We start from the raw sequence: 25,279 nt of genomic DNA, 5'->3' as shown, positions 1-25,279 counted from the left end.
TTCCCAGCAGCACACATGTATTGATTTGATAGAGGCATCACAGAGGAAGACAAAAACAAAAATCAAGAATCTACAATCAAGTAGCATTTTGGTCCCGAGCTCATTTTAAACAGAAATCACCCTGTCACATCAAAATTCATTTTTGAGCAACGGGTCCGTGGACAGTTTAACATATTAGCAAGAGATAACCAGATATTTTGCTTGTGCCCACACTGCCCTGAGCCCTTTAGAGGTTGTGGGCCCCTGGGCAATTAGTTATGATGTGCAATAGCTAGCTCTGTGTAAATCTTCCATGGTGCCCACAAATGCACCATACTCAATATCTGTCCCTGGAAACAGCCAAACAACTCTGGTGAGTTACAACTCTTTGAATTGAAATTGAAACACGCCCATCCTCCTTGTTGACAGATAGACGTGGCTAATTCCTCCCGCAGGGGGGCGCTGCTCTACTGGATGAGGGCTCCCTGCCCGTGTCTAGGTTCAAGACATTATCGTGTGTGTGGTGTGTGTGTGTATCTAGTGAAAATTACCCGGAGACGGACTGAGACAGTTTTCTAACCGTACCAATGTGTGTGGTTTATAAATATATAATATCAACCCAGGCGGAATCATCTCATGGACACAACTGTGTGTCGAAAATGAGGGAATAATCGGAGGAGGCACACACGGCGAGGCTCGTCTGTAGCTAACGTTTCTGTTGAACTGCGAGTGGGATCACAGCTGCTGGCTACGAAAATGTCGGGAAAAATAGAGAGCAAGCAAGGTAAGTGGTGCCCGGCTAGACTCAGCCACACTGCTCCACCTCGGGATACCGTATAACGGGATTCCTCACACAGGGCACGGAGGGTTCAAATGTGGGGGTCTATGGAGCCACACATAAGCAAAGCGGGGCTCCAGATAATATAATATGTGGAGTGTAAATGGTTTAATTGGGCCTTATGGATTGTTCTTTTCTCGGCTATCCAGTTAAAATAAAGCGTCACCGTATCAGCTAGCTGGCATTAGCTGCTGTTAGTGGCTTTTCTGTACCGTCTCATACTGGTGAGGGAGAACTAGCTGGTTAACTGGCCACTAAATGATGAACGTTGTTACTACTCTAGCAGCAATTAAATGAGACAAATGTCGAGGGCTAGCTAGCTGAGAAAATACCATTTAAATGTGCTATCATTATAGCTCACTCCACCGGCATTTCACCATTCACTCTCAGCTCAGCGGTCGTAAATATACCCTGGTTTTGATTGTTTGGAAGCATCGCTAACATTCAAGAACAAATCTCAGCTTTTCATAAAAGAAGAAACACGATGATACATTTAAATTGATGAGCATATGGTGTGTTAAATTATTTTTCTGTTTTGTAGTTGGCCGTTAGCTCACATTTAAAAATGGGTTTGTAACGGTAGCTAGCAGCGGCTAAATGTTAGCTTTTCACTAGCTGACGCTAAGCTACGTTGTTACCTAGTACACTGCTGGAGTTGCGTTCACGCCCAAAGACTGTCGTCTGTATTTGTGTTGTGTTGATTTCAACATTGTGCACGTGGCATTTTTTTTGTTGCTTTGACTATTGTTGTGCACGTCTACAAATAATTTGTATGCAGCTTTAAAAGACAAAAAAAGCAGTGCAGGGGATATGGGAGGAAACAGGGTGGTCTCGACTATGCATGTGCAAGGAAACTTTATACCCGCCAGCTACACTTGCATCCCACTCCACCAGCTGTCTTCTTGCTTCGCTCCACATACACTCCTGTCCGGTGATGCCTGCAGTAAATGGACACACATAGACACACACAGCTCCCAGTAACAGGCGGGGAGGGAGTGTCATCCACCACTAGCTCAGTCATTCTTCATAGGCGTAAAAGTTTCCGATTCCTTTCGTGTCTTGCAGACAGATGACTACATATGGTCACAGCTAAATGAAAACTCAAGAGGCAGTGTAGGTTTGTGGAGTGTGCTTCAGTGATAAGTTAAAAGCAAATAAAGGGATAATAGTCACTATGAGCCCAATCCATCACATCCCACCATGTGGACCTGCTTCCCCAGGCTTTCCAGTTGTGTTCTAGGTCACTTGTTGTCCTCCAGTCTCACGCTCTGTTCCTCATGTACCCTATCGATCCGAGCGTGTACCCAGTGGACAAACCATGCTGGATGCCAGTGAAATGGAAAGAGTGGGCAAGTCTGGGGACCTCATGGTAGCACTGAGAAAGTGTGCAGCAGGCATAGCTTTAGTGTCAGCTTGTTAAGCCTTTTCCTCAGAGAGAAGGAGAATGTGTGTAAGGATTTTAGGAAGTAGATGGTGTTAAAAGGGGACTGTTGTCTATGTGGGCTTAGGCTGTGCAGAAAGGGGACCAGTTTTAGACCTTGACAGAAGGAGATTAATTCACTGGTGCTTCGAGGAGCAAATTAAAAGGGAAAAGATTTGGATAAAGTGAACTAAAGAGCACGCCTGTAAGTAGGGATTCCTGCACATGGATATACTCGGTAGGGATATGATGTTGCCAAAATATACCATGCAAATGGTTGCCATAGGACACAGACCAAGTAGGACTATCAATGCACACATGGACACCAAGCTCCAGCAGGAAACTTATAGCTTTCTTCCAGAGTCACTAGCTGCATCATTTATCCCCATGGATACTGTGTCCTGCTGTGACTGACTTGTCCTCACTTGAGGGACTAAACCCCAACACACTGTTACCTGTCTTCTCCACTTGTGTGCAGCTTTGTTAGGATTTCATCACCTCGAAAATCACGTGGGTGGTTCTTCTTTCTGTTTCAACACTGAACCCCATTCTCTGTATACGCACCCGCATGACTTCATCACTCAGGCAGCCCAAACTGTAATCCATAAACAGATTCAGAGTCTGGGGAGGTATTGCCCAAAAGAGAAGCAGCAGCAGCAGCAGCCAAACTCATCTCTAATGCTTTCCTCAGAGAAAGCGAACTGGGCTGAGGAGAATATGTGCATTTTTATTTGTTAGTTCACACTTGGTGTACTGTGTTAGGCTGGTTTATATATGGACTTTTAAAAGGGGCCTGTAAGGTTAATTGGACTGTAAAAAGAAGAATATAGTAGGATTGAACCAATTTGAAAAAGATATCTATTTGATTTTTTTTCTGACTGATGATGCAATTGCGCTATGATTTTCTATATCAGAGGAAATGATCAGTATCAAGTTCTAATTTTCATTGAAAAACACATTGAAAATATTATGGATGGCTTTTTGCTTGGATCCTACCAAACATGTTTTCTAGTCTAAGTTAAAATTATATTTTCTCACACATTTTACCTTTGACCAATATTTCCCCTCTTGCAATTTGAATTTGATCAAATTTTGATTGTATAATTAATTGCCCTAGAATATAGTTACTCAAACCTGGGGATGTTTAATGGAGCTACGTATATTAACTAACCAGTTTGTTATGTTGTTGTCAGCTCTTATTAGCATCTCTTATGATTAAAGGTTTCTTTTAAATTTTCTTCCAGAATTGGAAAAAAAAAGAATTATCTCACTGGTGCAACAACCAGCTGAAACATAGCTCTCTGACCATTATCTCTGGTATACCATATTTTGGTGTAGAGCCTTAGTTTAGCCACTCTACCGTGTTGTACGTGACTTAGACTCTACTTTGTTCACAGGCTCTGTTCCTGAGCTGGGGCTTGTGAATGCTTACTGAAATTAGGGAAATTGCTCCTTGTTTAGTATGTGTATTTGTCCAATGTAATGGTTTTAATGACCTAATTAGACTGGCACTGTTACAGTTACACTTGGCAGTGTTACATTTAATGCAACACCCTTGAAAAAAGGTGTGACACAGATTTTAAGTAAAGCAAACACCTCCAGCTTCGTGTTGTAGATATAAACCCTGCATCCAGTTTTCAGGAAAACATTGCTGCAGAAACAAACATCTAATCTAATGTGACTTTCCCTTTTTTTGCTGAGACAAAAGTGTGTATGTGTCCTGTGTAGGAACTCCTCATGAATGAATAATTGAAATTGAATGACTACAACTTAACAATTATAGCTTCTTCTTTCATTGTGTTCAATTCACAGACTATGAAATTAGTTTTATTCTGGAGGCTTGTAAACTCTAAAGCTCACATTTCTGGTGCTGTTTTCCATACTGTGTTGAAAAGTAGTGTGGTCCTTATAATGACATATTTATAAGCCCATGTGTAAAAGCTTATGCATGGACGTTGTGAACGTGTTTGGGTGCTTGTATTGCTGTTAACTGTTAAATCTCCATCTTCAAGAAAATGAGTCTTTTAGTGCTGTTTTGTATCTTTCTCTGACAAATTTTACAGCAAAATTGACCCATAAAAACTCACAAAGAAAGAAGTCTTAATTTAGACGTTATATTTGTATTATAGTGTTTGCAGTTGCAAAACGTGTCCTCTTTTTTCCCCACAGATACTGGGATTGTGACACAACAGTTTTGGTGTGTCAGTGTTGGTAACAGAGTTAAGGGGGCAGCACAATGTTTTATTATTAGCCTGTAGACTCCTCTCTTGCTGGACAGTCAATGGTAGTAGGCAGCCACAGCGGAACTGATCCATCAGTTCCTTATTTTAGACTCCATGGCCCCCCTTTGCATGCTGTGGGAGTGCGTATCTGTGTATTTGCCTTTTGAAAGGGTTCAGTAGTAATGCAAAGAGTTTACTCTCAAGCATTCCTAGACTTAACACTGAAGTGTAAGTCATTTTGATGGCTTTGTGTTTGCTAAGTGGTTACTGCATCGTTTCAGACTCAAATATCTTCTTCTTCTCATGTACAGAAATAGCAAGCTCCACATGCCTTAGTCACCAAAAACTCTGAGCAAGAGCTAAAGTAGTTGTGATTACAAAAGGGTTCCCCGGATGATTAGGTTAACACATATTGCCGATGAGTGATCCCGCTGTTGCACAGGGCAAGCTTTGGGTCTCGGTTGAACATGCTGCAATTTTGAGGTTTAAAGGCAGAAAGCATTTCACCCTCCCTCTCCCACAGAATGAGAGACTTGCTGTTCCCATATAGGTTTAGCTGTGTTGTAATTAGTTTTTTTGTGTGTGTGCCGTGTATGGGAAAGCAAAAAAAGAGGGAGGGAATAGAGCTTAGGGAGAGAAAGAAAGAGGGTGGAGGAAACATTGATGGGAATCAAGTCTCTGCACAGGGAGAGAAATGGATGGATTACATGTTGGGTAATGACTGGACCAAGGATATCAATGAGCACTGGAAGTCTGTAAAGGCGATCGGGTCTTTGTAACATGAATATTTTCAAGGCCGTTCAACCTTCAGCTGCTTTCAAGGAGCTAAAGATGGCAGTTTTCTGAATTCAATACGACTTCCATTTACAGGTCGTATTCATCTCTCTGCTTTCATGTGTGCTCTTGAGACTTCTTTTCTCCGAGGGGTTTGTCTTCTAAGATGATGCTACGCTTTATTTCTCGGCTGCGCGTTGGCCTACATGCCAGAGAGCAGGTCATTTATTCCCGCAGGTGGCCTGCACGGCTCCTTGTGACTCTTCAGTATATACTCACTCGAGATAACTGTGGGTTGGACCCTCTCCAGGACCACTGATGACAGCTTAGACGGCCTCACTCGGACGCTCTGTCAAGGACTATGTGATTCTTGACATTTACAAAAAAGAATTATTTAATACACAATCAACTCTAGACAAGCACAATTCCTCTTGCCCTCTCTGCATGCTATTTGTGGATCTTTCCTCTGATGTGCTGCGTAGTGTGGCTGAGTCAAGAAAGAATGATCATGCGGACCAGTTAGATTGTGACTAACTCTCAGCAGTGCTATTGAGTGATGGCTGTGATAATGCCAGCCTGACCAGCAAGTCCCCAGTATACAAGAAGCATAACCGTCAGTGTCACTCCTGGACCCATAGCTGTGTGTGGACTCAGGCCTCTTGGATGGGCAATATAAGCTGGAGGAGCCAGGCCTCCTCAGAAGACACAGACTCCTCTCTACAGGGGGATCTAGATGGAGACACAGGTAAAGACACAAATATATACAGCTCTTCTACTCAGGCATGCATGGTGGACTGTAAGATCAATGCCACACTGGCTGTTATGCTGAAACGGTCTATTGCTTTACAGTAAACAGGAGCACTGGAGAAACCGGGTTGATCTTCCCCAAAAAGTTAATTTTTTGGCTTTTTATTTGGACTATTTAAATGATAATCATAACAATGGCAAAACTGGATCTAGCTTCTTGATACTGTTTTTCCATAGTTCAAACAGGATGTCGCTTAAACAAGTCAGAAGAAAAGGCATAATTTGAAATTTAAATGAAGAAGGAAAGATGACATCAACACTGACTCTATTCTGTTATACAAGTAGCTGGTTCCAGAAATTTCATCGCATGTGCACACTGTGCATTTATTCAGCAGTTTTTTTGGTGTGGAATAAATGCATATTGGCATTGTTTTTTGGGTGATGTGTACTTCTTTGTTTAAGGCTGCTGCAGCCAGTTTTGGAGCTTTAATGTAAAATAGGCTCGCTGGCAGAATGAAATGCAGGGGACATTCCTTGCTGTGCTTTTTGTGTCGTGTGGCTTTATAGAAGGTGCTCATTTGCTCCGCAGAAGTCTTGGGCGGACCCAGCCCGAGGAGGCTGCTCCGCAGGGCCACAGCCTTCCATCACGGGCTGCCTCACTGCCCTGTCACCTCCAAAAGCTTGTAGACCGAAGCCTTAGCTTCTCTAATCTTGGCTCATCAGGTGCATATCGGCCAGCACACTTAGATGCTGTGGTCTTAATCCAGTTACACAATACAAAAGAAACTGGCACTGGGTAAACTACAGGGCTGTAATCTTGGCATCTTAAATCCAACCTGCCTGCCTTGCTTCACCATGGTAGCGGAGCCTGTTGAGGTTAACGCTGTTTAATTTGCTAATGTTCATACAGAGTTTGTGCTGCTCCCGTTAAGCTGCATGAAGAGATCCACCCTGGTGAGCCGGTAGCACATAGAGGCTCCATAATTAAGGTAGTCGAGTCCATCATTGTGTAATTGCACAGTGCCGAGTGCCATAATACCTTGTTTTGAAAACACACAGTCTGTGGTGCGCTCAGCCTAATAAATCTGTGCATTTTAGCCCAGCGGGCAGTAACAGTCACTGTTTGCGTGGGTGTGTGTATCTTCACTGTCTACCCCGACATGCCCAGTCTCTGTAGCTGTGATGGCCCTCTTCGGGGACAGGCAGAGTGAGTGATGTGTTTCAAACTGATGGACTGCATGGTGCTACAGATGAGGAGGTCTCACTTAAGCCAGCTGAGTCGGCCATGCTGCAGGGAGGCTTCACAGTCAGAATCATTCCGCTTTCTAATGTTATATAAGCAGAATGAGCTGATGCCAAAATTTCAAAGCAGCAGAAAATCTAAGGATGTAGCCGTTTTAACCAATTACACCTTCTCTAATGTCTCTTAATCTATACTGCTTGGATGCCCAGAACGAAGAACCACTTTATCAAACCAAAAGTCTTTATAAAGTTTAATAAATCTTGTCTTTACATTCTGTAACAAGTTAATTGCATCAATTGAATGCACCATATGGTGTTTACAGTAATCCTTGGTTAGATACTAGAACTAAAACTAGTAGGACTGAGAACCACTACTGGAACTTTAATGAGTCCTGTGATGTTTTCTTTCAGCTCCTTGTTTTGCTGTGAGATTTCAATTAAGTTCACGCTTCAGCTTGCTGAGATTTGTACGATTTTTTCCTAGCAGAGCTACAACTTATAGATACATATATTTTCCATTTCAATCCATAGCCAGTGATAGCATGTTGATTGAAACGAGGAAAGTGTATTGCTTGTTGATTTAATGCACTTGCTGACAGCCATGCAGACATTACATATGGCCACCTCTGAGAAATGAAGAAAGGAAATGCCCGTTTGAATGCAATTTTCTAACAACCGAAGTGAAATGAGCAGCAGGGAGAGAGGCATAAATAGTGTCCTTGGTGTGACTGAGAGCATCAGTCTGAATGGCTGAGGGAAAATGTGGAGATCCTGGAAAAAAAAAAAGTCAAGTCGTGCCTCTTTGTGTGTGAGTGTGTCAAATCACTCAGACCCCAGGGTGGCATGGCTGGGTCAGGGAGCTGGCATACAATGAAGGGGATGTCCCACAGTTGCTGCCAGTTTCCGATGCCAGTCTAAATCAGGAATAAGAAGGAGAGAAGTTGACATCGCTTGCAAACAAGTCCCTGTTGTTGTCAAGGCAGATGTGGGCGCGTATGTGTGTGTGTCTGCTTGTCTGTGTGCATAAATGATTCTGGATCTGTGGTTTGATATCTTCTTTATCACACCCAAACAGTATATGACATACTTTCATGCACACAATGTTATTCCATCAGTAACTATGACATTCTGTTTGACTTTCTGTTTGAGTGTGTCTGCCATCACTGACCAACTTCCTCCTCATGCATCCTGAATGAGAGAATATGTTTTTAGAAAGGCAATAAAACACTGTGGATTTATGAGCTTCTAAGGAAATTGTAAAATACTCTGCCGGAGTGAATTAAGCTTGCTCCTGCTATCAATTAAGTTTAGTTTGAGGAGGTCAGACTGAAAATATATCTTCTTAAGACTTCATTCATATATTTTGACTTTTTGATCTTTATAAATCTTCTATGCCTGTTGAAATTAGTGAATTATATGACGATTATCTGGTCGATGCTTATACTCTGAAAATTCACATTGTTAAGTTAAAACCACAGACTTTTTATTCTTTATTACTTTAACCCAAATAGATCTTTGTGTTCTTCATTTCTTTGAGGAGTTCTCCAGCAGCATCTTTTTTTTTTTTTTTGGCTTCATTATTTTCTCAATGTTTTTATTATAGTAGTGAGGCAACACATGTGGGACATCTAGTTTGCACAAGCATTGTCATAACAAGCAGCACAACATATTTTATGCAGACAAGCTGAATAGGAAAATACACAAAAATAAGCAAAACAAAAAGCAGCAGCAATAATAAAGAGAAACCCTCCCCTCAGACCCCCTTCAGAGCTACCCAACAAAAATGATGTGCCAGGACTAACAAAAACTGTTTGTGTATGAGCTCTTTCCTATTAAGTGAGGAAGGCATACAGAGTTTCAAAAAAGTCCCCTTGTTTATGTCTTTAAGTATATCTGATTTTTTTTTTAGGATTGGTCATTTCTGCAAGCCATTGCTTCACTGTAGACTCTCTCGCTTGTTTCCACAGTCTGATAATGAGGGTTTTCTTTTTAGCTATAATTAATTCATAAGTGATAATCTTTTGTTTAACTTGATCCAGCAGGGTGCAAAATTAGCACCATCCACAAGCCTGGATGAAATACTGGTAAAATATGCAAGTGGCGGGTAGAATTGCTTTACTCATCAGCAAAAAAAAAACCCCAATGATGGATGATAACATTTTATAATCACTTTTGCACCCTGACCTCCAGTAGCATCTTATGTTCTTTCTGCTGGAGCAACAAATTTGGACAGGATGTTGCAATTACCTCACCATCAAAATACTTCTTTACAGACCTGTTCTTAGTGATCCAACTTGTGGCTAGGGCTGGGCAATATAACTATTTATAGATATTATATGTCTTCAAAAACAATATAAAAATGTCATACGTATTTCTCTATATAATTTCTCTCCCAACTGCAAATGTGGAGTGTACAAAAATGGGCTTTACCATGTGGTTATTTCATCTAGACTGCTTATTTATTTATGGGATTACTAGAAAGCGTGCTATATTGTTAGATATGAAATGACCTATATAACACAGTCCTACTTTTGGCATCGAAAGTTGCACTGCTAATTTCAATCACATGACTTTTTCTTGGTTAAAAAAATATATTGGGCAACTGGAATACACATAATGTATGACTTTATATAACTGGATGTGTTTTAATGTTTCACTCTGGGTTGGATTAGAGTCTTTTGCATAAAAAAGCAAATGATCCATCTGTTTTGTTCAGAATGTCTGCTGCAGTGTGTCTGCATTCAGAGGACAAAACATCAGTCGATCAATAAATCACTGTAAGATCATATGCAGTTATGTAGACCCAACTTTTTCATTCACTTTTTTTCACAGTAAGATTGCTGTATGCTAGCAATTTTAGACATCATTTTTATGACGTCAAAAAACGACTAAATATATGTTTTTATACATCTTAGCTTAAGAAATTTTATTTGAAGGGGTTATTATCAAAACCGGATCCCAAGTGATCCTCAACAATAGAGCTCTTGTGGTATACTGTATGTCCCAGCTTCTTTTAAACTCTCAAGTCAAGCTCCTCCCAACTTTAGGTCCTGCCCCAACAAGCCGTTTCATGTGGAAAAATGTCAAAACCACAAAAGAAAAGTACAATCTTGAAGCCCTTTTTATATGACCTTTTTCAAAAATGTATACGACACAATAGACTAGGCTCAGTCGTCAGATCAATGTTTCACGAACACAAATTTTAAATGTGAAAACCGAAAGCTGTTGGGAATATCCACATTAACTGCAGACGTGTTCTTCCCACGAAAGCAGAGAGTGAAACGCGCTCATTGTTTTGCTTGTGTGCATGATGATTAAAAGAATTTAAAAAGAAACAGTAAAGTTATTTTAGAGTGCGTTGGATTATTCATCACTGACATAGTATAAACAACCACTGCCTAATTATAAGTGGCTGTGCGAGGGCGAGTCTTCTTCTCTGTGGCTGACACATCTGTCATACAAGCCTATTTATAAGAAGCTGTGAAACAACCAGAATGCAAAGAGTTTGCTCCCCACAGTGTATTTGAACTGCGAGATGAGTGTGTAATATTTGGCATCTGTCTGTCAGCCTTGTCCGATGCAGTGTGTGTGCACAGGGTGTCAAGAGGATGACGAGTAGCCCGCTGTACAGACAAGATCAGCTTTGTACACCACTCTAACACGGGGAGAGTGGTACCACTCCTCGCTGCTTGAGGCCATTTACTCACAAGAGTGCTGTTGCTTATGCTTCTCTGTATCTGTCTCTGTCTTGTACTATGGCAGCGAACTGATTGGTTCTCTTGTGGCTGTTTGTCTGTGTGTAGGATCAGTCTCCTATCTCAAGTGCTTTATAGTTTGCTGTTTGCTTCGTGCACTCTTGCCACACAGCTGCCGTTCACTGAGATCTCTGAATTCAGCTCAGTAGATCACAGGGTTTTTAGCTGTCGCAGTGTCTCTGTTCTGGTGCTGCTTGATGTTACAGATACTGACAAGCTGGGTATTTATAGCACTTTGTGGTTCTTTAGTCTATTGGTTTCACCCAAGGTGAACCTGCAGCCTGTCTGTCTCTGCTGAAACGCTCGGTTCAGAAAGCGAGCTTTAAATGGAATTCTACAAACTGCAGCAAACCGCTGTAGCCAGAAGGTCACCTGAAGGATCAGACTGCTTTGAACGTGTTTCTGTCGGATGGTTGATGGCGCAGAGAGCGTTTTCAGTGCACTGTGTTATTAGGGCCCTGTCTGTTTAGGTGAGGTGTGGAGGTTCTGAGTCCAGGCTGCTGTGGACTGTGAAGTTTGTCCAGAAAAGAGGGAGCGGCTCTCAATGAGGGAGACAAGGGACAGGAAATGGTGCCAGTGGCCTCGGCGTCAGGGGGGAAGGAACAGGAGGGGTACCCAGGATTGTGTGTACGTGTCTGTGCTGTGTGATTTCCCGCTTTCAACACCTCACATGTGCCTGCCCTGTCCTCCAGTGTAACATTGTGAATGTATGTCACTGTCTGTAGCCTCTTTCATTCTATACATCAGTCCACTCATGAGCTCGTTATCACCTGGCTGAGAAAAAATCACAATATGTGCTACAACAAACAATTATTTTCATTATTTTATCTGTATATCTTTATTAATGATTATATTCTCAATTTTTTTTAAAACTATTTTTAATCTTCAAAATGTCTGGAAATAATGAAAACAATACCCAGGCGATGTCATCAAACTACATGTTTTGTCCATCAAAATACTCTAAACCTAAATATATACAGTTCAATATCACATAACACAAAATAAATCAACAAATCCTCATTATGAAGTTTTTTTTTTAAATAAGTCAAACTATTAATTGATTACTTAACAAATTCCTTCAGCTCTTATCAGTCATTTAATTAATTTACCTCAAAAATGGTAAATTGACTAATAAATAATGGTTCCAAAATTTGAGGTTGTTTGATACTGTAACCCCTGTTCTCTGGTAACGTGTGTCAGGTGTCTCAATGTCTGGGGGTGTACGCTTTATAATCCTTGGTCATTCACGACTCTTGCTGCTGAAAGTAGAGATGGCAACTTTATTGTTTTTCGGGAGATTTTTATAGCAGCAGTAGCAGTACTGTACCGCTGTTGAATGCATACAAGGGAAACACTTACATTTATCCCATTTGAACATGTAGAAGATTGAAACATTATCTGGTGATATCAAATGATTACTTCCCTCCTGCAGCGGAACACAAGCTCTCAAGGCAGTTGTGCTTTTTAATCTTCCCCTAGGCTACTGAATTTATAGCCTACAACTACTGTGATACAAGTTCACCTCTGGTTCACTTTGTTGTTCACTCATGCCCTTTGTCACTGTGCCAGTGTGTGCAGCTTCCTTGTTTTTTTTATTTTACAGTCGGGGCATTAAAAGCCCCCTGCTCATGACCTGTGCTGTGGACTATTTGTTGTCAATGCTGTTGAAAATCAGGCCCTGTGGCATCCCCTCTGCAACCTTTCACTTTTCATTGAATAGTTTAGAGGGACTCTTTGTGCACTCATTTGTTTCTGTCTGGGGATGTGTATGTGCATTGTGTGTATGTGTGTGTCTCTTGTACACAGGACAATTGAGTGACCTAGACCTTGGGGCTCCCTCCATAGCTTTCAGTATAACCCCACTGAACTGCCGTGCCAAGTGCTCCCATTAACTAGTTCCATTAGCTCGTCCAGTGCCCATTTTGAGACCTCAACCCATATTGAAACCATACAGAAAGAGTTACAACTTCTGCCACAGAGAGAGAATTATTTCCAGTCAGTCACAGCCCACAGTCAACACTGTATGTGCTCATTGTAACACCAAAGCTTCCACATGCAGGATCACTAATAAATTGCTGTTAATTTAGTTGCAATTACACACACACATACTGACATAAAAGGCAGGGTGTGAAAGAGTGGCCATCAAAAGCGGTGGAGCAGAGGAATGAATGAGTAATCATAATAAAAGTAGCTTGGGGGTGGGGGTTAATAGTTTGAGCTGAGCCACCAGCAGTTTCAACAGTATATTTGGTTAAACCTTTCTAAGCCACACAGTGATGTGAAAATGTGAACAAACAATGTGGTCTTCACCATCTTGACATACTAACTAGAAAGAAGGAAATATGTGGGCTAAGCAGCAGTGGAACCAGTAAGAATGAACCACCAGTCAGAGGTCAGGAGGCACAGGGGGGCACAGAGAAATACACATGGGAGAAAAGATGGTGTTAACTCTGGTCAGAGAGAGCTTTGGTAGAAGGAGTTTTGTTGGCTTCGCAGTGAAACAGAGGAGTCATTGAGGCAAAGAGACCTGTAAATGTTTATGCTGCCACACAATACACAGGCCTAATAGTCCCACCCTCTTCCAAAACACCAGCTTCCAAGCTACTGGCCTACTTTTTTGTCATAGCATATACAGAGTCGTACCATATGTCTGATCAAGTGTTTTTATTCCAGAGAAAGTATAACTGTTCATGGAATGACTCACTTTTGATGTAAAACTTTCGATTAGCTGATGAAAAATAACGAAACTCTTCAAGAACTTTGAATACAACCACAGAGGTAAAGTCGGCAGCCTCCGTGTGGTGCAGCAAAAAGTCCCGGCCAGCATTTTATGTTTCCCATACATCCGTAGTTAACCCGTTGTTGACAGTGTGCATTCTAATATTGACACAGCTCACCTTTCGCTTCTGGGGTTTTTGGAATTAAAGGTCTCCTATCTGCATTATTAAACACAAAATGGGTAAATAATGCCTCATATTATCAAGAACAGATTTAATACTTAAAGACATACTATGCAGGAATTGTTATTTACTGTTTGTAAACACAACATTAAAGCTCTCCGGCTCGTCGAGAGTAAAAGCTAATCCCAAATTTACTCTAGTTTAGGAACGAGTTTTGTCAATTTGGCTTTCGCCTCCCTATATTTGCATTTTTTCAGCACTGTCCTTCAATTTTTGTAGCTTTGTGTTCAAAGGGTGACACCTAGAAACACACCAAACACAGCAAAATTAAAAGGAAAGTCAAAATACAGAAAGAGGGCAGGGTCGCTGCAGACACGGACACTGACACACACTTCTAGTGGGTCATAAGTGACAATTATTTTTGTCTGTAAGAACTTTGAATAACAATGTGTCACTGCAAAACTGATTATATCAACCAGACTTCAAAACAGATGCAATACTTCTCTCTGACTTTGTTTCATTGTAAACACTATTAGAACGCCAGAGCTGTATAGAGAAGATAGTATGATAGCAACATTGCTATTTTCCTGGATGGAGACATCACTCCTGTTAAAAATGTATATATAAGTGAAACCCCTGTCATTTAGGCAGCTTCACTTGCAGAGTCTTTGCATTGACCCACTACCCCCAATATCTACATATAATCCTCCGCATCTCATCTGCAGGCTGTGTAATTATGGAACAGTGCAGTCTGCTCTAACCTCAGTAGCCTTGAGTTTAAGCATAGTGGTTTATTTTAAGCTATGTTATGACTTTAAAACAAGATGTTTGTTTCCCCTCACTGTTCTGCCTCTAACCATGTTGTTCTGTCATGCTGCTACAGCGGTATAACCTTGTGACTTTGTGCTTGCAAAATATTGTTGCAGAACATTGCTTTAAGCCACTGTTTTATTGCTGTACCTGACAGAAGATTCAGAAAATAGATATTCAGATCGCTCTGTGTAACTCAAAGTACACACTTGGTTTTGTTGTGAATTAATTTGAAGATGTATTAAAATATCAGACATATAGCAGTTTAAATATGCAGCGGGACTTTAAATCCAAGCAAAATACATGTGACTTGATAAATTGTGTATTTGTTCCGAAACTCTGCTGTAGATGTGATGGAAATGTTTGGATGGGATGTGTCTGCCTTCATCCGTTTATCCCGAGTAATAAGAACACATCACCATACAAATAAACAGGCTCAAGAATGCAAGGTGTGTCACCAAGAGATTAGTCTGGATTTTGTTGTTATGTGCCTCTACATGCTGCTTGTTGCTTATTATGTCTTAATGCAACATATTTTCATCCCCACAGATGAATTCTAGTTTCAGTTCACTTCGTTAGATGCGTCATACAGAACTGAGTGAGGATTTTTTTCATGAGATTGTCGGTTCAATCGGGAATCGGAACACATTTGCATGTTGAATGTTATTCTCTCCCTTTTTATGAGCTTTTCAAAACAGACAAAGTGGATGAGGGTACTTTTGATATTATAATTTTTTTTATCTCAGCGTGTCATCTCATGACTCATGGGGGTAATGTTGTCTTGTTCACAGGAGTTTCCCCATATAGGTGTTTTTTTCAATCAGCAGCCACTCAGTCTACTGTGTCACCTCTGTGGTTAGATTTGAGACCAGATGGCACTCTTAAAGGAAGCTATAGTTCTTTACTGTCTTTCATTAACTTTCTCATTTTCATGCCACACACAGGCTGAACATTAGAGACCAAACACGCTCTCACTACACAGTTCAGTATCTGGTTTGCTGCTTTGTAATATGGATCTGGGTTATAGATTGCCTGAGCTGTGTGGCCATGCTCTGTTAGCCATGGTTGACCAGACCGTCTGTTCCCATGCAACCCAGCACACAGAGCGCCTCCATCACCACATTGATATTTGCGCCTGATCATTGACCCATGGTTGGTGGGGCTGCTTTGCTAGTCATTGACATACTGCAGGGCATGTTTGTGTTAGTTATTAATAGCATAAAATATTGGCTGAGGTTTGATTTTTATGAACGCAGAGATCAAGAGAAAACCATGTCTTTCTCAAAAACCTAAATTCATGCAGTACTTTCTTCCAGACAAGAATTGAAATAAGGGTAAAGTTGTTGTGGTTTTTTGGGGGGTAAAAACAAAACAGCCAAAAGCTGTGGGAAAAAAGGTTGTTATAATAAAACATCAGCAAAGGTTGAGCTATTTTTTGATTTTCTGCCACTATGTCTGTCTCAATCAAAACAATAACAAAAGACAAAGAAATGCCATTATTGTGGTCAGGTAAAATTGAAAAAAAAAAACACAGAAGAAAGCAGTGAAGTGTTTCTCCAACAGTTTGGATACGTCAGCAGAGGGGCTGCTAGCCAAGCTGCTGCTAACATTTGCTCAGCTTTTTTGCATCAGTTTCTCTGATAACTTGATAAATTCCAGGGGTTTAAAAGCTGAATTATCCTCTGAGGTGTCCTCCTCATAAAACAAATTATCCCAATGATTTAAATCGGTAAAAACAATGAATAAAGCAGTTTCATATTGAAAATCTGTGTTTCTCTGATGCTTTTCCCTGATGCAGAGTGACTGGACCTGAGCTGCCGAATGTTTGTTAAGCTTGTTTATCCAGACGTCCAATAAAAAAAATCCTTCCGCTAACAATATACATTTAAAAACGACCAGGATCTAAAAAGTGAATTAAAAAAATGTTTAAAACTTGATAAAATATTAAATTTATGACAGTTTCTGGCAGACAACCACAACACTTAAGCATGCGCAAAGGGGAAGTTGATTAAAATTGCATAATCGTTCCAGTGAAGTATTAATTTCAGTCAGTCCTTTCGGTTAAAAATGACTATCCGTTTATTGTAATCCCTAATGTAATTATACAGATGTCAAGTCTAAATGATTTGCCCATTATGTTTATTTTAGGGCTTCAGAAGTCATTGGAAAGTGATCGGCTGAAGACATCCAGTATTTGGATGTATCAGTGTGCATTGACAATTTGATTTGCGACATGAAAATCATCTTCTATGTCTCATGTACTCGTTTGTTAAGTGAAATACAATAGATGGTAAGTGTACCGAGCACTTAGCTTCAACTGTACCTCTTTTACTTACTCAGTAAGTAGACTGGGTGATGTCAGTGTTCCTGTGGCTCGCTGTTGAACGGCATAGTCAAAGAGCAGCACAGCAGGAAAACTGTAAAACCCTCCACAGGACTTCTTCCTCCATTACTTCTGAAATCAACCATTAACCAGGGCCGTGGTCTGTACCAGGGCTTCCTCTCCTCCCTGCCATCCTTGGGCTGGAGCTTGGCTTGCAGCACACACTCACTCAGCCTGCTGTGTCCTATAGTGCTGCTTGTTGATAACTGAGGACATGAAGAGGATTCCTATTGAAAATTGAACACAGCCAGCAGGAAGCCAACCACTACAATAGGGAGAATAAATAATTCACCAAGCACTTAACTATTTCCTGTTGAAATTTTCTCTTCTTTCCTCTCCATTTTCTCCCTGCTGTTCATCTCACATGCCTCAGGCTTGCATTCCACACTTTGGCTCCACAGCAGGTCTTGCCTGTGGAGATATGATACTTGGCACTGCACCTCCGCGGTTTTTGTTTAACAGTGTAGCAGACAGTAATTCACTCGCTATGTTGTCGTTTTTATAGAGGAATAAGGCCTCATTGCATGCACGGTTGCTTATAAACAATGTGCTGTCTATTTACATGTATCCCAGGGCGGGGTTTCTCCCATTTTCATAAGTAAGTGTTTCAGGAGTGAATGGATTCTGTGTTTTAAAAGAAGAGTAAATAATATGTGACACTAGGGCTGGACTATATTTATAAAAATTATATCAATATCATGATATTAGATGGATGAATGGATTTTGTAATATTTTCATTTAATTTAATATTTTATTTTTCCTGGTTTTAAAAGCAGGCTTCATTATAGTAAAATGTTATTTTCTTACCAGACTCGTAACTTAGCTGTTCTATTATTTCCCTTTGCCTATTAGTCATTATATCCATTACTGAAAGTTATTCATCAGAAATAGCATTGTGTAAATGTTTTGTAAATGCACCAATTGCCATCCTTACAATATTGTTTCAATATTGATATTGAGGTATTTGGTTAAAAAAAATGTTGTGTTTGATGTTTGATCCTTATTAACCAGCCCTTTGCAACACCATTTATTGCCAATGCACTCGGAATCCCTCAACCTGCCATTGGTTTTGAATAACGTGTATTCTTTTTTTTTTTTTTAAAGTAAAATGATGGTCAGTTTGAAAAAAAATACTTTACCGTAATGATGTGTAATAAAAATGCTTCTGTCAGAAAAGACAACCAAATCAAAGCCTAAAATAGTGATATTTAAAAAAAAAGGAAAGCTTTGCACTAACCAGATCCTGTAAAAAAACAAACAAAAAAACAAAACAAAAAAAACTACACTCCAGGACCATTGGGCCAATTGATCAATAAAAAGGCCATGTGGCTTCAGGTTTTCATTCCAACCACACAGGAACACACCTGACTCAATCACCTGAACCACTTGAGTTCCTGGCCCAGACCAACAGTCATGTGACAGAAATACAGTGAAACTTTAACGGAACTGCAGGCTGTTTACACAGAGCAGAGAGGAGAGGACAAGAGGTTGTATAAATTTAAATGGTTCAATATGTGTGCGGAGCCCCTATTTATTTTTTTAAATATTGATAACACTTGGAAAAACATTGCATATAAACATTACACCCCCACATTTTTGTTACATAATGAAATTAAACTTGGGCTTTTTCTTTTTTATGATTTTTTTCCATTCAGTCAGTAGAGAGCAGGAGCAGATTATGACATTTTATTAAGGCAGTGGTCCATCCATTCTCCAAACAGCTTATGTTAATTTGCCTGTCCCACTTTCTCGAGAAGATATTTCTGACTATCTCCTGTACTCACACTTTCACATGGGTTTTTCCCTCTTCAACAGCTGGCACAGTGACCTTTTTGACTCTTGCTTCAATCTTCTAGCGTGAACAACAAGTCCATATACGCAGGGCTTGCACGCTTTCATTGAGCAGTCCTCACTGGGGGAGTTCAGCAGGAGGTGACAGCTGTGTGTGTAACCTTAAGCACAGCCTTCCCTGTATCTCTCCACCCAGTTTTCATCCTATTCCTAGAGTGTGTGTGTGTGTGGGGGGGGGGGGGGGGGGGGGGGGGGGGGGCCACCAGCTGTCCTGTATAGATCACACCTGTACTGAGCAAGAACCAGATCAATCCACCAGGCTGTCAGTTCTTCAGTCAGATCTGGACAAGCTCATATGTCACCAGTCATCAGTTGTGTTGTGGGGATGACTCCCAGCAACTGGGATGCTGGGATTTCCCACTGAAATATTTTATTGAATGTACTTTGTCCAAGATGTTTGATCAGGCAGCATTGTATTCATCAAAATGCAAAGCTAAATATGTCTCAAAGTGCATCCCAAAATAAACTATTTAAAGCAAATCCATCATACAAAACTAGAACCAAGGCATAAATGGCACATAAACCTTTTGTCGCTCACTAAATATATGGATCTGTGTCAGTGTGTCCTGTTCTGTGTTGTCCTTTAAACAATAACTAATCTGGTACCATTTATATAACCATTCTTGTGCTCACAGAGACTCTCCAGAAATAGCAAAGAACACACACTGTTTATATAACTATGCCTTCTAATAAAATACATTTTATTAGAAGGCATAGTTGTAGTGTCAGACAACCTCTCAGGTGCGCAAAAGCTTTATTTTTTGATTATGCCTTTTGCGAAAACATGATCCCATTTGGCTTTCACTAAAAGATAAAATTAAAGTAAATATTTTACAATTAGGATTTCTTTCATTGACTTTGGCAGGCATGCAAAACAAATAGGTTGGACAGGGAAGTGTTTTATCAGACAAGTTTAGAAAGTAACATGAGTTGATAAGAGTTTTTGTTAGAGATGCTAGACATACTGATTTGGAATCATAAATGTCCTGAAGGATTGTTCTTGAGTTGTTGGGTGTGTTGTGCTACTGGAATCCATGGTTTGGTCGAATTTTTACAGTTACTACAAGACCAAAATCTTCTGTCCAAATATATCAAGATATAGCCTGTTTTCTGGTAAACCAGTATAGTCTGTAAAGTATTGTATTGTATAGCCCATTTTTATACTCCTGTATGAAAAAATACTTGAAAAATAAGTATTTTCACAGGGTTCAGAATATCAAGTTTAGTCACAGTGACATAAATACGCCATAAAAGGAGAGTCGCCGGTTCGAATCCCAGGACTGAAGTGCCCTTGAGCAAGGCACCTACCATTGCTCCTTGCATGGTGTGTTCACTTGTGTGTAAAAAAGGATGGGTTAAATGCAGAGGTTGAATTTCCCCTTTGTGGGATTAATAAAGTAATTCATCTTAATCTTAAAACAATGCAGCTGCTATCATTTGACATTTGCAATACAAACGATATAGAAAAATATATAATAGACATTTTAGATCTTTTTGACCATAACATACCACATTATTATATTGCCCAGCCCTAGGGCTATCTGTATGGCTTGTATTGGCTAGCATATAATAACAGAATTAAATATCGAGGTCTATGAGGGTACACGGTTAACTCTGCAACTGAAGAACCATGTGAAGTACCCACAAATGTGCTCCCCTGGTGTGTGTTTGTATTTGCTCATTGTGTAATGAAGCTTTGAGACAAACCAGCAGCTCGGAAGGCTCCCGGGGACTCGACTATACCACAGAGTCGTGTGAGAACCCTCCCAGGCTTTGTTCAAGAGTCGTTCAGACTCAAGTGTTTGTTTTAACTGTCCCCAAGGCCTTTGAAAGCAGCACAGTATTTAAGCAATTTATATGCCTCCAAAAGATGTTTATTTGCTAAATCCAGCACTATTTATTGTCAAGAATCTGATTTTAGTGATTTTTTTCCCTCATAAGTCCTTAATAGAATCATTAAAATATGACACTGATTTGATGGACTTTTGCCAAATTACAATCAGAATTCTATGTTTTACTGCTATTATATATCTGGGGCCTTAACGACAGAACAGTAAACTCATCCCACTCTACTCTGTTCGGTTGCACTGTATTCATAGTGAGGCTCAGGGGAGTCGTGTGTGTTCAGTTCTCTGTGGGACTGTGGCAGTTTACAACAGAGGAGTCAAACCTCACCCTTTATGGAAGTGTAAGCACACTTTACTGTTTATCAGGCTGGCTCTGCTGCTGTATTGTTCTGTATTTTAAAGGGAGTAGGAATAAAAAAATTGTGAGCCACTAGCAGGAATCAACAATGAAAAAGTGTTATGAATGATCTGATACCTTCTGGGAATAGTGAATTGTCAGTTTCCAGTCCTTCACTACTTCTCTAAGCTGTCTTGTGACAGTAAAAATCCAAATATTGGCTATAAACAATAAAATAGTTTATGAAAATTTTTCGCAGGTGTAACAGAGTTCACAGAGTGTAGAAGGCAATACAGCAGAGAGTGGCCTCAGCAGCTGAAAAAAAATTAGGAAGAAAATGTTTTTGCTGTGAGGTTTCTTTCAGTCTGTTATTCAGTCCATGGCGAGTCAGTTTCAGTGTAATAGACATTACAACCAATGACATCACCACCTCATAACTCTGGACGGCAGCAGCCAGGCAGCTGGAGAGAGCGGGAGGGATGGCTGGGCCCGTCTCTGGTGGAGGAGCGGAGGGTGGATGCTGAGAGGCGTACATGACTATAACAGAGCACTTCACTGTATTCACTGTATTCTCTATCTCTCACAGACTTTCTCTCTTTCACTCTGTTCATTTCTTTCTGTTGATGATGTCATTTCCATGCTGAGCCAGACTTCCAGTGAACTCTAGAGGCGGAGGAGGAGGAGGAGGAGGAGGTGGGCTTTCTGTTCTCAGAACTGAAGTGAGACAGCAAGGGAGGGAGGTGGCAGAGAAATGAATAGGGAGCAGAGGAGACAGGGAACCAGCCCTGTGTGCATGATAAACAGCTGAGCCACGAAGGCTGCGATGGTGTCTCGGGGACCAGCTGTATCGATCATGGCGGTGACTCATTGTGCTGATGTCACTGCTTCTCAACTCTGGGCTGGGACTCTGAGGTTGCAGCTGTAAACTCACACATAGTCCTTCTGGGCCTGTTCAAGCAGGGATTGAGTGAGAGAGGTCCAGCATACTGTGATGTCAGCCACAGTTCCTGCATGTATGCCAGGAATATGTTGGAAACAAGGTCAAACAGATAGGATTATGCAAGACTACATTTTTATGGAGGCCGCTGTCCAATCAAAAGCATACGCTCCGCTCTAAACCCCGCCATAAAGTGTCAGGATGGCACTGTGGCTTGCAGCAAAACTGGCGAACACAGGTATGTATCGCCTCAGGGCACCAAAAACTATCCTCACACACTGCCAGCTCGAGCTATGCTACTCCTGCTCTATTTAGCTGCACTGATGCAGCACAGCATCCCCCGTGGCTAAGCTACAGAGTATTGATCCAGACAGCTGTGGAGATGAGCAGGTTGTCACCTACTGCAGGGTCTTCACTGTGTCTAGTCTGACTCTGATAAACTCACACACTTTATCTTCCCTCTCCTTCCCTCAATCCTGCCTGGCTGGCTAGCCGATGTTTTATCTGTTTACTCCACTGATGGTGCTACAAAGTGGTTTTGCCTCTGTAGTGACATAACTGGGCTACTAATGACATTTACAGAAATTCTATATTTGTCTTGCACATGTCTTTTAACATTAGAGTCATGCTGTAATTTAACACAGCTGGCATGTTTATATTTTTCATTTCATTTATTGTGTGGCTCTGGATCATGATCACATGGTACTGAGCCACAAACAGAACATACAATAACAACAAAACGACAGCACACGACATGGCTTACAGGGCTGCAATGGTATGGGCTTTTTCACAATATGAAAATATAATGGTTTCACAATGTCAAGGTATTCGGTATTACCCAAGTATTACTGTTATTATCAGTTACAGTTACCCTTAGGGGATCAATAATAAACGTTGTTTTGGGTTAAACAAACACTTTTTGTAAGCCATTTTTTAATGAAAGTATCTGTAAAAAGTCTCCTTCTGGAAAATGCATTTAAAAAATTCAATATCATAGATAAGCAATAGTATACAGTATGATAACGATGAGTTTTTATACCATGAGGCCGGTATACTATTACAACCCCAATGCCTAAAGTACAACAAATGTTACCAAAACAAAAAAAGGACATTCTTCAAGAAGTCACCTGGTTCACAAATAACTTTTTTTGCTGATCTGATGACAGTAACAAAATTATTCATACATATATGGGAAGTTTATATAATACCTTGACATATACCTTTGTCTGTAATTAATTTTATGAAACCTTTCTTATTACGTGCTTTTTATATCTTCCAATGACCTTTGGAATTCTGTAGTTGTTCACTCCACAATTACAAAACGCCTGGCTGTACAATTGTTTTTTTTTAATATAACAGGTACTTGTCTAATCTAATTAAAGTAAGACAAAACATAGTCATCCATGATCTGCAGAACCTGCAAAACCACTGACGACACACGCACCCATTTTATGCAGGCTGAGTTTATAGTTGTACATAATTTGCTGAATTTAGGTTTTTTTTTTAACTTCTAATAGTATCCCCCTAGCTGATAAGTCAATGTTGGTGTCTTCCCAGCTCCTAAACACCAAATTATTGCAGGCTGTCATTTTAACTTTTAGGGTGAAAAACTATAAATGTGCCTGTATGTGTGTGATTTGACTTGTTTGGAATGAAGTCAGATGCAGATTAAAGGTGACACAAGGGTCATGCAGTTCATTGACAGTAACTTTATTGAATCAGCTATGCACCATTAGTAACTTCCTATCGCCTGAAGAGCAGCCACTGTTGATTTATTTTTGCACAACATTGAGATAAGTCTTTGTTAGATGCAGTGTAAAAGCAACAGCCCAAGGGGTCATGCATGCCTCATCACATGTATTTGTATCGGAAGGAAACTTCACTGGAAGCATTCTCATCAACATTTTTAATCTCACACACACACACACACACACACACACACACACACACACACACACACACACACACACAGTCGTCCTTGGCTGCATCAGCAAACTTTGGCTTTTGCTCTGAGTAAGGGATGATGAGGAGGATTAGGGGTGGAGAGAAAGAACAGTGGGGTGGATATGTGCGCGGCATGTGGATCGATGGTGCAGATGAAAGCACGGCTCGGCTGGAAGTCTGGTTTGTGGTGTTTTCCCACTGCTGATCGCTATTCGGCATTCAGCGTTTTTACGCTGATGGCCGTGGAATGTCAGATCCCGCTGTTGACGAGCTGAGGGGAGATTACACCAGATAGAGGTGTAATTTTGTCGCCGATAAAATAGAAAAAACTCCACCCTTCCTGCCAGCTCCCACCTGTTATTAGTTTTTATCTTGTGATTCAGTTTGGTGTGAAGATAGGAGGAGGGAGCAGAGAGGTGAAGGGAGACAGTGAGTGAGCATCAGCTCTTCTGAGATTAACGTAAGAGGGGACTCTTTTCTCCTGAGATACAATCAGCCCTCTCTACAGTGAACAAGTGGAATTCTGCTAAATTACTCCGCTATTATGAAGCCTCTCTCAATTATGTACCATAAAGCCATTTTCATCCCAGCACTAACTAGAGTATTTTATTACAGCTGCACTCTTCTGCTCTGTCCTTGTGTCTCTTTGTGTGCACTCACATGTGTGTGCACACATCTGTGCACATAATTGACTGCTGGAAGAGGCTCTGTGACTGTGCCTGTCCAGTAGATTTATTGTTGAGAGCAGAGAGCAGATGAAATGTGCCTGTTACAAATACTTCTTTCCTTAAAGATAGCAGACTTGTGACTCACTGGTGTTCAGCTGGTCGCTTGAGCATAATTTGAAATGAGTGGCATAGTGTGACACTGATATCAGCCCTTCAGTGTACTTGCGCTATCTGTTTTTATCTCATTTCTATTCCCCACTGAGAATATATCTCTTCCTCGACTGACCACTCAACTTCCTCTGTTTTTCTTCTGTCCACAGACTCGCAACGGTCCCACCTGACCTCTTTCACCATGAAGCTGATGGACAAATTCCACTCTCCCAAGATCAAGAGGACTCCATCCAAGAAGGGCAAACAACTGCAGCCCGAGCCAGCAGCCAAGAATACAGAGAAACCTGCGAACAAGGTGTGTGCCAGAAAATATACATGTGTATTGTGGGAAATGCATCTCTTTCCCACCTTTTCCGTGCGTTTGTTTGCCTATTTGTGAAACGATTGTTTTCCTGTTTAATGTTTTGTGCTCCCATACTCTATTGTGTCTGTGTGCACAAGTTTCCCCACTGGT

At 40.8% G+C, this 25,279-nt stretch overlaps 1 protein-coding gene across 3 annotated transcripts in view; it reads left to right on the top strand.

The window, feature by feature from the left end:
- The first annotated feature begins 499 nt into the window (after positions 1 to 499).
- The window catches only part of rapgef1b (Rap guanine nucleotide exchange factor (GEF) 1b), a 49,782-nt gene continuing 25,002 nt past the window's right edge, over positions 500 to 25,279 (top strand). For all 3 annotated transcript variants that reach the window (XM_059357720.1, XM_059357719.1, XM_059357718.1), the window contains exons 1-2: positions 500 to 763; positions 24,975 to 25,120. In XM_059357720.1, the coding sequence (XP_059213703.1) occupies positions 736 to 763; positions 24,975 to 25,120 (174 nt within the window). In that variant the 5' untranslated portion in view covers positions 500 to 735. The remainder of the gene's footprint in view (positions 764 to 24,974; positions 25,121 to 25,279) is intronic.

The sequence above is a fragment of the Centropristis striata genome, chromosome 19 (assembly GCF_030273125.1).
Source record: "Centropristis striata isolate RG_2023a ecotype Rhode Island chromosome 19, C.striata_1.0, whole genome shotgun sequence".
Lineage (NCBI taxonomy): Eukaryota > Metazoa > Chordata > Actinopteri > Perciformes > Serranidae > Centropristis > Centropristis striata.
This window is presented reverse-complemented; position numbering and strand designations above follow the sequence as displayed.